At 42.4% G+C, this 12,501-nt stretch overlaps 1 protein-coding gene across 1 annotated transcript; it reads right to left on the reverse strand.

Moving 5' to 3' along the window:
• Positions 1-2,759: 2,759 nt before the first annotated feature.
• On the reverse strand, positions 2,760-12,427 carry prkg3 (protein kinase cGMP-dependent 3). The gene is made up of 21 exons (XM_086018847.1): positions 11,847-12,427; positions 11,161-11,223; positions 10,959-11,085; positions 10,050-10,216; positions 9,701-9,814; positions 8,639-8,744; positions 8,486-8,549; positions 8,246-8,323; positions 8,051-8,139; positions 7,446-7,511; positions 7,028-7,075; positions 6,916-6,957; positions 6,715-6,826; positions 6,490-6,626; positions 5,827-5,916; positions 5,593-5,734; positions 5,344-5,507; positions 4,268-4,384; positions 4,090-4,152; positions 3,802-3,877; positions 2,760-3,678 (listed from the first exon to the last, which is right to left on the reverse strand). The coding sequence occupies exons 1-21, from the start codon at positions 11,932-11,934 to the stop codon at positions 3,592-3,594; spliced, it is 2,040 nt and encodes a 679-aa protein (XP_085874973.1). The 5' UTR covers positions 11,935-12,427; the 3' UTR covers positions 2,760-3,591.
• Between the last annotated feature and the right edge of the window lie 74 nt (positions 12,428-12,501).

Below are 12,501 nucleotides of genomic sequence, written 5' to 3' on the forward strand. Positions count from 1 at the left end.
TTTAGTAGGAAATGGTGCAAAAAGTTGAGTGGTGTTGTTTTGAACGGGGCTCTAAAGGTGCATCCTTCTCAGCCTCCACAAAAACTACTACTACTACTTTCTCCTAAAAATTAGGTTCTAAAATTTGAGGGTTCGTTCCAACTTAAATTTCTGTTTTAGCCCCAAAAATCAGTTTTGTTTTCTTTGTCATATTCCTAACACCAATTTAATAGAAAGGAACGAAGCCAAATTTCAACATGGCCCTCGTGATGAAAAACACTCTACAAATATGGACGCCAAGGAGCAACTTATTCCCCCAAAATGGCCGACAAGTTACCAATCACTCCACAACGCGTGACAATTTGCCGATAAACACACGTTCCGTATATGGGCGACATGCTACGACTTTGCGCACTCCGCAAACGTGGCCGCCGCGTTTGATAACGCGCGTGCCGCAAAAATGGCCCCCCCCCATGCTACAAAACGGCCGACGTTGTAACTAATTGGTCGGCATTTGTATGCAATCCTGCCGAATTCTGGTGAGAACACTCTCTTGTCAGCTCCTGACTGAGGCAAATCGAGTTTGACCCAAAAAAAAAAAAAAAAAGAAAAAGGAAATTGCATCAGAAGCAAGACGCAAACACAAGAAAAGAAATATCGTCAATAAACGAAAGCATTGGTAAATCTAGAAAGCAATAGATGGAATTGTGCTCATCTACTAGCAATTTACCCATGAGGCCCAGACATCTGCATCAGATAAAAGAGGATCCTCGGCACCGAAACGCACACAAATAAGGAATGTGCTTTGACTATTAACCCTTTTTTGGTTTTTGTTTGTTGACATCACCACACATCATATGCCTTGTATGTTTCCACCCAGTTTGCCCCTTCGCTCACGAGATGAAAACGAATGTTGACAGCTTTTGGTTTTTTTTTTTTTTTCGTTCCTCGATGACTGACAGGCGGCTCTTTACCCCTGAGGACTCGCCCACCCACGTGTGCCTTACTGCTAAGCCCACCGTCAACACGCATGAAAGACATTTTTTGCAATGTATGTGCTGCGCAATATCCACCAGGAATCGCAACAACAAATACCACATCTTCCATCGCGAACCCACGTTGCGCTCGAGGGAAATGTTCCAGACTAAGTGGCTAAAGGCGAAAAGAAAAAGAACATATCATTTTTGCTGTGCGGTTTTACCCTCCCACACGCTTTAACACACGTTTAAAGCCGTGAACACGCACTTAAATGTACAACAACCAACGCACTTGCTAAAGCATTCCTTAGCACCTGTTGTGTCTCCCTGTCATGAAATGCAGCTAGCTTAATGCTAACGTAGCATTGAAACTCCACTGACAGGCTAATGGAAATGAGCTTTATCAAACATGGAGCACAAAAATCAAACTAGTTCTCCCTGCAGAATGTATCGAGCGTTCAAGTGTCTTTTGTTTTCATTGCGCAAGACGTCTCGACGTCCAATTTTTTCGGGACACCGCAAAGCAAAGTGCATTGTGTCTTATCGAGATGGACAAAAGTATTGAGACGGAATCATTTGAATGGCTATTTCCACGTCCTCGCCAAAACCACCAGGTGTCCCAATACTTTTGTCCAGTCCTAAACGCCGTGGCTTTCCGAAGGCGGATGATTGACAGGTCAAAAGGGAAGCTAAGCTGTTAAAGGGAGCGTTGCGTCAGCCATCAGGTCGCGTGTTAGCGCGTTCCAAAGTGCAGCCGCTTGTTTACCATGAAAGCGGATAACAGGCGCGCTTGAAAGCGTGTTTCTATTTGTGGCTGCCTCGTTTTGAATGTTACCTCTGTCAGATTCGTCCGAATCTCGCCCAGAAACACAAAGTGAAAGCGCTCCACCTTGTAGCGATGAAACACACACATACTAGAAGTCCACTCGTAGAGGGTCACGCTTTGCCAACTCAAGATTTTGTCAAGTGTTGCATGCAAGTGTAAATGTCAACCGACTGTGCTCATGTTTAAGAAATTGCATCATCCGTTTGTACGGCAGCAATGTTAGCGGTGCCCGTCGCCTCAAACTACGAAGCTGACTTTTCAAATGTTTTCAATAAAATGTTTTTTATGCAAAAAACTGAAGCTCGTTTTTTTTTTTTTTGTAATGAATTGCCAATGGCTATGGCCTTTGGGGTTAACCAGGGTTCAATCCCGGGTCCCCAATTGTTAAGCAATCCAAAACTTAATAACCAAGTTACAAATCTAAGCATATAAAACGAGGGAAGGGTATACCCTTACCTCTTTTTTTCTTTTTTTTTTTTTTTTTTAAACAAGGCAAGGGTATAGTAAGGTGTTTTCTTTTGCTTTCTTTTCAAAAAATGATGTAAGCGTATAAAACGAGGTACATGCCATCTACATATGTTTGAAAAAAAACGAAAAAAGGTGTTTTTTTTCGAAAAACTTGGTAAGTGTATAGTAAGGCGTTTTTTGCGAGGAAAAAAAAAAAGACCATGTATACAGGTGTTTTTTGGGGAAAAAAACACCATATATAGTAAGCTATTTTGGGCAGAAAATGACGTAATGATGTAAAGAAGGTTTTGGGGAAAAAAAAAAAAAAACGCCCTTGTGTAGAAAGGCGTTTTTTTTTTTTTTTTTTTTTTTAAATGATCAAGACTTCATTTAAAAGTTACAACATTCAAATTAAATTAAATTATACGCTTACTTTAAAACAAAATCACAACACTGACTTAAGTATATGAGAATATTTCTTTACTTCAAACACCTTACTTACTTATTGAAGGCTATGAAAATACTCTGTACACAAGAGAGGATAACAAAAGCAAAAAAAAAAAAAAAAAACAACCGCAACATTCAAGCAGCAATTTAGCATGAGAAGGCAAACTTGCATTATGCAGGGTTGTCTTATTTTCATCAGTGCGTATAAAACAGAAAGAAATGGGAAAATATGCGAGTGTTCAAGATCAATTGCCTGATTGATAGATTGCCAGAGGATCATGATTTTTGTATTTTTCAAACTGTTACGTCTGTTTCTTAAAATACACAAATTCCGACACATTACTACCTAGCAACAAAAAAAGTCCTACAAACATTTTTGGGATACAATCCTCTTAATAGAAAGACTTTCAATTTGGGTGACTGAAAAATGGCAGAATTTGAAGTTTTTTTTTTTTTTTTTTTTTTTTTTTTTTTTTTTTTGCTTTTACAGTATATTGCATGCTCTGTTTGATGTGTTGCCGCTCTGCGCGTGCTAAGTAGCAGATTAGCACTGATGGAAATTCACTTGGACAGTAAACTTCAATTTGGAATGAGTGAGTGACAGAGTTGACTTTGTTTCCTCAAAGTGATGTTATACAAAAGTCTCCCATTTCTTGATCGTCCGAAGTGACACGGTTTTATTAATACGTTGAAAGCGATGGCCTCAGCACCTCAGTGCGGCAGTAATAGTAGTCGTTCTTCACAGTGGATAAAGAATATATGCCCGTGGCTTTGTTGATACTTCAAGGGTGATTTTCGTTTCTTTTTATTGTCCTGAGTTTTCTTCACCTCCACAAGAAGGAATGTGGCGATTACATCGTATTTGGATGCATAGCAAGGGTCCAAGAGGGGAGACGTGTGCAGTCTCTTTACAGGTTAGAAATCCCTGTCCCAACCTGAGAACTCCTCCTCCGCTTTGGTCTGGTCCTGAGGGAAGCGGTCGAAATTGATGTAGCACGGCCCCTGAACGTGAAAAAAAAACAAGACTTAGGATTGGAAGCGTGATTGATAAGCGTTCTGTTTTTTTGGAGGGTTTTTTTTTTTTTTTTTCCCCCCCCACACAGAAGCGTGAAGAATTGAACTCGCCTTGCGTATGAGGCGGACGGTGGGAGCGTCCAGCTGAGCCATGCGCAGCTTGTGCCAGTTCATGTTACTGAACCACCTGCGGGCGAAAAAAAAAAAGACGTTAGCGTTAACGTGTGCGTGTACTTTGAGGTCGAGCAGCGTTGTAGGACTCCAAGAAACCTGGACTCAGCTAGCAAACTTTTTAAGAAAAAGTTATCTAGTCGGTTGTCATTCTCCTTGTTTGATGTTTATCTTGACAGCAAACTTCTGTTGCCGAACAAAGGTCAGGTCTTTGTTTTGCGCGGTTACCTGTGATGTCGGACATCTTTAATGCCATTCTTTGTGTTTCCCAACCTCTGACCGGGCCGTGGTCTGCAACGACAACGACGACACAAATAAAAGATAGTAAATGAATAAATAGTAAATAAAATCAATCAAAATTGGCCCACGTTTTAATTGAAGAGTGTGTGGGGCGCGTCGCTCTTACCTGCACAGCTTACTGATGATGGACTTGGCCGCCTCGCTTAAGTAGGGAGGATACTTCAGCACGCCGTCCAGGATCTTGGAGTAAATCTTCTGAGGCTCCGAGCTCGAAAAGGGAGGACTTGATGGTCGCCGGGAGTAAAACATGAAAGCAGAAAGAGACTAAAGAGGACGTACACAAGTTACAACTCCAGATGGAAAAAAAAAAAAAAAAAAAAATCCTTGCTGCCATCTTCCGGCAGTGGTGCTCATCCTTTGATTTTTTTTTTTTTTTTTTTTTAACTGTTGTCACTGGAAATCACGTCATGCCTTCTTTTATTAATCAAGCAAAACAACTTCTTTTAACTATGGCCAAAATAGATTTTTTTTTTTCAATAATAAAAATGACAAATCCTTTGTTAGGCTTTATTATTTTCACCAATTGGTAGTATAATTGGATTTAAAAAAATAAAATATATATGTTAATTATTTCATATTTATAATTATGCACTGCATAACAATAATAATGATAATTTGGGGGTAAAAAAAGAAAGTTACATTTGAAAAATATTAACAATTAATAGTTTAAAATCTTACAAAAAGATGTTTTATTTACAAATAAGAACAAAGGCAAAAAACCAAAAATGTTAAAAATGAAAAAAAAAAAAAATAGTTACAATAATAATAATAGTGCAGTGAACCACTGCATATTCACAGTTTAGCCTTCATAAATTGGCATTTTTTAATTTCTGTTTTTCATTGAAAATTTCGTCTATTCACTGCTTTTGTGCTTAGGCCAAATCAATAAAAGTAACTTTAGTGCCATCTGGTGGAATCTTGATGTCGTCGCCAGGTTTTAGTCACTGCTCCGATACAGCTTCTAATATCTGTTGTTGGACTAATTTCTCGTGAATGAACTCGTGACTGTGGCCGCCTGTGTAAGACGTTTTCCCGATTGTGTCTATGCTATTTGCACAGTGCTGATGTTTTACTATCCTCTCCGTTTGAAGTGCTTTTGCTGCCATCTCGTGTCATCCATATGCAACTACAAAATCCTCTCGAAGGAGCCGTCCAATTTTTCGGGGCGCTTTTTCACGATACCTTCCCACCAGTAGCTCGTAGATGAGGATGCCCAGTGACCAGAAGTCAACAGCAAAGTCGTGGCCCTGGTTCTTGATGATCTCGGGGGCCATGTATTCAGGAGTACCAACAAAGGAGTACGTCTTCGTGCCACGCACCAACTCTCTGGCAAAACCGAAGTCCACCTGCGTGGGATGAGTGACACCGATCATAGGAATATGAACGCGAGCAGAAAAGTGACCGTTATGTTGTCGCTGGGACGGAACCGACCAGTTTGACGTAGCCGCGCACGTCCAACATCAGGTTCTCGGGCTTGAGGTCTCGGTACATGATGTTCTTCTTGTGGAGGTACGCGTAGGCCTCCACCACGCACGCCGTGCAGAACACGGCGATCTGCTCGTCAAAACGCCCTCTGAGCGGAAAATCCGTTTGTTTTTGTTTTTTGGGTGGGGCGGTTTTGTTGCTGTCGCGTCAATGTGATTTGGCGCGTTTGTTTCCACTCACACTTCTTTGAGTTTGGTCCAGATTTCGCCGCCACCGCAGAACTCCATCACCATGTAGATGTAACGGGTGTCTTTGAAGGCAGCGTGTAGTCTGCCCCCAAAAAAAGAAATTGCAATCAAATCTGAACGCAGCACACTTGAATTGAAAAATGGACCTAAAACCTTCTCTCAGTGACATCCGCACACTCGCGGCTGACAATGAGGCGCTCTAAAGCGACCATCCCCGCCAGAAGCCCCAGTTCACACACTGGCTGTCGAGTTGAACTTTATTTTCCCCCCTCCCCTCCGGGTGCTTCCACTTTTCTCACAGCGACACGCATGCGCTCATGGCCGACAACGAGGCGCTCTAAGCAGCCAAACCAACACGGACAAGCCCAACTGCCAAGTCGGACTCACGCCTTTTTCCTATATTGGCGCGTACGCCTTTCTCACCGTGCCTTACGTGCACTCGGGGCCGACAACGAGGCGCTCCTAAGCGACTATTCAAATACAATTTTTGAGAACCAAGCATAGCTAGTCGGCTAGCTAACTGCAGGTCGCAATTGTTAGGAAAAGTGCGATGGTGAAAACAAGTTTTAAGTCCGTATCCCCACAGTGGATCAGGTATGCAGAAACAAACACCCGACTGGACTTTCTGGGGCCTTCAGGTGCGCATGCTCTTTACCTGACGATGAAATCGCACTGGATGGCCTTGAGGATCTTCTTCTCAAACAACATGTGCTCCTCCTGCCTCTTGGCGACAATGTGCTTCTTACTCACTCGCTTCATGGCGTAATACCTCCCGTGGTTCAACGTGGTCACCTTCGGAAACAAAGACGAGCCAAAGATTCAGTATGGCAAGGTGATCCGTCGGAAGTCCGGGCGGGCAGGCAGGCAGGCAGGCAGGCACCAGTTCGACGCGGCCGAAGCCTCCGACTCCGAGGGTGACTGGGTCCCCTTGGTAGCGGCCCTCCTGGTACAACACCGGGACCAGGTCCTTAAAGCTCAGAGTGGCCTTGGGGCTACCACGCACAAAGAATAGCACATTTGCTCATGAAAATAACGTTGTCCATTTTTAGCTCTGGTCCATGAAAATAATGTTGGCCGCCACCTGGACTTTTCTGGAGCCTGCGCCTCCTGCAGCATCTTGGAGCTGACGATGAACAAGAAGGCGTTACATTCATCGTTCTTAACAAGATGGACGATAAAGACGGGATGCATACTCGTCAAAGAGCTCCAAGTGCTCCACGGGGATGGTCTCCTCAAACACCCTTGACGGAGAAGATTCAGAAATGAGCAAATGGGAGGGGGACGGTGCAGTCAAAGCACACAAATCATCTTTCCCAAATGTTTCATCTGCTGTCCGAGCGCATCGGTACAGCGCTAATACCAGCCGTTCTACGCGGAGGATAAAGACCAAACGACTGAGTAGGGTTACATTGTCGGTCTTCGTGTCGTTGCTGAACCGTTTGTGTTCAATCAGTTGCCGAGAGGGTTGAAGAACCGCAGCATGGACGCTGATTAGCGTTAAGCTAGCAAAGCCTTTCTGTAGGCAGTTGTACGGATGTTTTAAAAACGCAAGGTGTAATTCTTCTTGTTTTAGCTGGACAGAAAGAAAGAAAAGAAAAGTACTGGACTTACTCTTTGTCGATGGAGAAGCAGGTCACGGGGCCATCAGCTGTGCAGGTGGCCGTTCTTAACACCTCACTGCAGTATGCCAAAAAGCTTCCGTTGAAGTGTTATGTTATAAAGCACTGACTTGTACGCCATGGAAAATAAATGCAAGGAGTGCAGTAACAGAGCAGGCGGCACAGCGCCGTCTCTGTTTCCATGACAATGTTACCGCGCTCATAATATCCCAGCTTTGTCAACACGCACAAAAAAAGCAATCGTTCAAGCTATCACTGACAAACACAATTAACGCCGTTTTTAAACATTTTTAAATACGATATTCAACTAATGCCAATGAAGTTATTTTTCATTAAAAAACAACAACAAAAAAAAAAACATTCAATTTTAAAAATCCTGTTTTCTTTTTTGTAGAAAAGATGTATTCTAAAAAATCTAGATAATTCTATAACTATATCTTACAAAACGAAATTGATATAGGACACCTTTCAAGTGCTTTAAAATGAAGGAGAGGCCTTCTGATATATGCGTGCGCGCCAGAGTTTGGGCAGAGAGAAACAGAACGGTGGATGTTGCACACGAATGTCCTCGGGCGTGTGAGACGTCGCCATGGTTACCGTATGAGGGCCTGTTCCCCAAAATGCTCGCCCTTCCCCATCCGTCGAATTTGCTTCTGAAGCCCGTTGACACTTTTTGTCACCAGGACCTGATGGAAAAAAAAAAAAAAAAAAAAACACGCCGGCAAAAAAAAACATACTCTACATACAACGGATTGTATCCCAATATAGTGTAAAATGACATTACAATAATACCTCTCCTTTGAGGATAATGTAGAACGTGTTTGCTTCCGCTCCCTCTCGGACGATGACGTCTTTATTCTGGTACTTCACCTGCACAGGACAGAGCAAAATACCACGGGTCAAAATGTCATCAAAATGTCACCTAACTCAATGCTTCCACTTTGACTGCTCTAATATATATATATATATTTTTATTTTTTATTTTTTATTTTTTATTTTTTTCCCCAGGTACAGAATGCAAGAGGGTCGCACCTCCTCCATGGAGTCAATGATTTTGGACAACTGGACATCATTCAGGTCCTTCAGAGTCCGAGACCTTCAAAAAAAACAACAACAAAAAAAACAGACTCTGAAATGGGCAGTCAATGACACCCTTAATGTGAGAGGAAACTACGGTGGACACACGTCTTCAAGAAGCCCAGGAGCTGCTCTCGTTTCTTCTTGGATTTGTTGGTGATGATGGTCCGGTAAGTCTGTCTCTCCATGCACCACAGACGCACCTCCGTCTTTGCTGCATGCAAAAAAAGGAAATGCAATAAAACCCCTTTTTTTTTTTTTTTTTTTTTTTTTTTTTTTTAAAAACACAAAAATGTTCGGGTTTTTTTTCCTCCTTCAAAACAGACTCAAGAGCTCCTGGCCTGAACTCTGCTGCCTTTATTAATGGACTTGTCGCACCGCATCGATTTATAAAGGTGAAAACAAAGACACGAGCGGAATAGAGATGAGAGCCAAAGGCGTGAGCGCTAAATAATTCACCTTCCTGGCCAACGTGCGATCCAAGTTTTGTTTGCTTTTATTTACTGCACAAAAATACAGAAATATTTGCTCTCCACATAACCTGCAAACATGGAAAATACCTGCACGAAACACAACTGTACCTTATGTTTTGTCTATCCTTTTTTTTTTTTTTAGCCAACTGCCACTGTCCTTCCACTGCACGGAAACCAATGTGAATTAACAGCTGGATGCGTGTCAAGTTTGCTGGCGCCATCTGGGGGGCTGAAGTGCACTTGCAGCTCAAATTTTGCTCTTATCTCAAGACGGAAAAAAATCACCTAAGGGACTCGGAAAAACTTGTAAGTCAAGGCACACTGTAATTCTAAAAAAAAAGTAATAATAGAGCATGTAAATAAGATATTAGGTTGCTTTTTTTTTTTAAATATGTAAACGTTTTAAAAATAATATATTTATGCATTCAATTTTCAGTTTGCTCGATTACATTTTAAAAGTACGGTCGACGCCCGCAATATACTACTAGAAACAGCCCAGTTTTGGATACCGCTCTGGGATTGGATCCCAGCGGACCGCCGCGCTGGCGTTCCTAATGATGTGGCCGGTGACGGTCCTTCTGAAACGTAACCCAGTGAGTCGGATTTTTAACCGCAGCACTGCAGAGAACGAAAGGAGGCTTCGCGCCCGAGCGATTGGCCTCCCGAGGCGGCCTTTGGCGTGTTGTCAAGCGCTGACCTTTAACCGTGGCCGTTCGCTTGCAGTTGTACAAGATGGCCAACTCCCCAAAGATGTCGCCGCTGGCCAGGGTTCGCAGGTCGCGGCCCGCTTGGGTGACGAGGAGCTCGCCGGCTAAAAGGGCAAATAAAAGATGCGTCACTGTCATCCGTAAGGGTGTGCGCTGTATCGCAAACATGCTGTGAATGATTTATTTCATGGCGACTAACGATTATTTTCTAACGATCGATTCATCTGTCGATTCATATTCAATTTGCGGTTGCCCAGTGTAATTCTCAATTTGATAATCGATTAGTCATTGACTCATCTCTAAATGTGACACATAGCGGCTGCGCGCACACACACACACCCGCCACGATGTACATGCTGTCCCCTTCGGAGCCTTCCTTGATGACCTCGCCGCCGCGGCTGATGCTGGACGTCTCCAGGAGGTCCACCATCATGGCGATTTGCTCGTCGTCCAGCCGGCTCAGGAAGTCGTTCTTCTGGATGGCTTTCACGATGAGGTTGGTCTCGCTGGACATGCACACACAACAGCAACATTACGCGCAACATGCATGACTTAGGAGGAGTAGAGCTTTTCTCTTCCACTAGGTGGCAGTTGTCCGTTGCCAGTCATACAGCAGAAGAAGACCTTTGCGGGCGGATTCGCACTGGCTAAAAGTCAACTTGTGAGTAAATTGAGATGATGAGATCATTCATTTCAGCATTCATACTTTTTCTGATATGATTGTTTGACGGTTGGTATGATAAACAGATGCTTCGGTTCTGTAAAGGTCATTGAAACGGAAATTGTAATTTTATTCTGTTGTCTCCCTCGTGTGGCTTTTAGGTTTTCGGTTACATTAGATGTAATACCAACTTAGTTTTACTTGCGATTTATTTTATTTATTTATATATTTTTTTTCTCAAATGTATTAATTCATGAATATGATCAAATTGCATAGTTAGTTAGTTAGGTTCAAGTTTTCATTTTTTCAATTGCATGATCTATTAGTTAGTTAGTGACTTAGTATTATTTTATTTAATGAGTGAGGGAGGTAGCTAGTTTCCAATTTATATTTGCGAATATATTTAGTCAGTTTGTTCGTGAGCTTCATGTTTCCATTTTTAAGCGCATATTTAGTTAGATAATCCATTAACTAGCTTTAAATTCCCATTTTTTAAAATTGCATTGTTACTTAATTAGAAGCAAACAGGAATGGTTGACAATTGATTGGAATGATATTATGCGGTGATGAGTGGATTGAAGGCTAACCTGTTCGTTTTCTTGACTCTGGACTTCCTGATATCAAGCGTCTCCGGGATTGGTTCTGGCGCGATGACGGCCGCGCGACTCTTCCGGAACTCGGGTTCGATCTCAGCACCGCTCGGAGGAGGAAAGTCTGGAAACAGTTTGGGGAGAGTCAGCAGCCAGCTTGTCCACATCGTAACCGGTGACGCGGCTGAAGAGCGCTTACCGAGGTCGTGGTATTGAGCGTGCAGCTCCTGCAGGAGTTTCTCTTTCTCCTGCAGACGTTGCTCTGAGAGGACAAGTAAGCAGATCACTTGCAAAAAAAAAAAAAGTCTGAAAAATGTTTTTTAAAAATGTAATGCATTAAACACGTATAAGGTTAGAAGACGTCATTTTGAAATTTGCAAAATTAAAAAAAAAAAAAATTAAATTCAAATAAATTTTACGTTTTTTTTCAAGAATTGAAAAATGTTCTTTTAAGTGAAATCAAAATCAGATTAAACATACAAATGAATGACATTTGTGAAAATTGGAAAGCATTCTAAATTTGACCTTTTTTTCGAAAATAGAAACACATTTAAGTGAAAAAAATACCAAATTTGAAAAACTAAAATAAGTTTTAAGAAATAACCCCCCCCCAAAAAAAAATTAGAAAATGAATGACAACTAAATAAGTTTACTTATGATACATATGATTGTAAAGATTTTTTTTTTTTTTTAGGTGAAAAACTATTGTGAAAACAAAACCCAATTTAAAAAAATAATGAAGTGAAATTAGAAAACACTATCTATCAATCCAGAAAAATAAGTCCCGTACATTTAAAGAAAAAAACAAGCAGGCCACAATTAGAAAATGCTTTGAGGTGTGCTGGCCGTGTTGATTTGTGGTGACCGCCATTCCGTTGTACAGACCCAAGTCTTTATTTTGCCTTTGCAGCTCCTTGTTGATGAGACATTGCTTCTCCAGCTGCTGCCTCAGCTCCTCCACTTGCTTCTCCATCCCTGCACGGCAAGTGCAACCATGACAATTGGCTCAACTCAACTGCCTGCCAGTCGTGGCCCTGCCCTCTGTTTGCAGCGCCCAGCCCAGCGTGAGCCCCCTGCTGAATAATGCACGCTCGCCGCGGCCTAACGGCGGGAACGCTGCCACACTTCCTGCCCGCGTCGGTTAATGAGCTGCCCTTTGTTTCCTGCGGCTTGGGAGGCACAGAAAACCTGTCAAAAGCTCACGTGATCGTTTCATTTCATATTGCAATGTATTTCCCCATTGAAATACTGACATATCCTTTTTTGCCGCCGTTATTTTCCGACGCAGTGCAAACACATGAGACATGCGACAGTTTGGGGAAAGTTGGACAAACTGTTTGCATAAGCTTGATAACGGCGGCGGCATCACGTGAGGCGCCACGCCCTCTGGAGCTTCAAACATCTGACAATGAGGCACGGCGATAAAGTCACAGTAAGGAACACTGGGCTGGCGTTTTTTTTCATTGTGAAGAGACGAGACGTAAGGATGACATTTATACACACACGTGCATTGTGTTTACTTTTGAAAAGACACACCGGG

Source organism: Filicampus tigris, chromosome 20 (genome assembly GCF_054856515.1).
Source record: "Filicampus tigris isolate MCC_2025a chromosome 20, RoL_Ftig_1.0, whole genome shotgun sequence".
In the NCBI taxonomy this organism is placed as follows: domain Eukaryota; kingdom Metazoa; phylum Chordata; class Actinopteri; order Syngnathiformes; family Syngnathidae; genus Filicampus; species Filicampus tigris.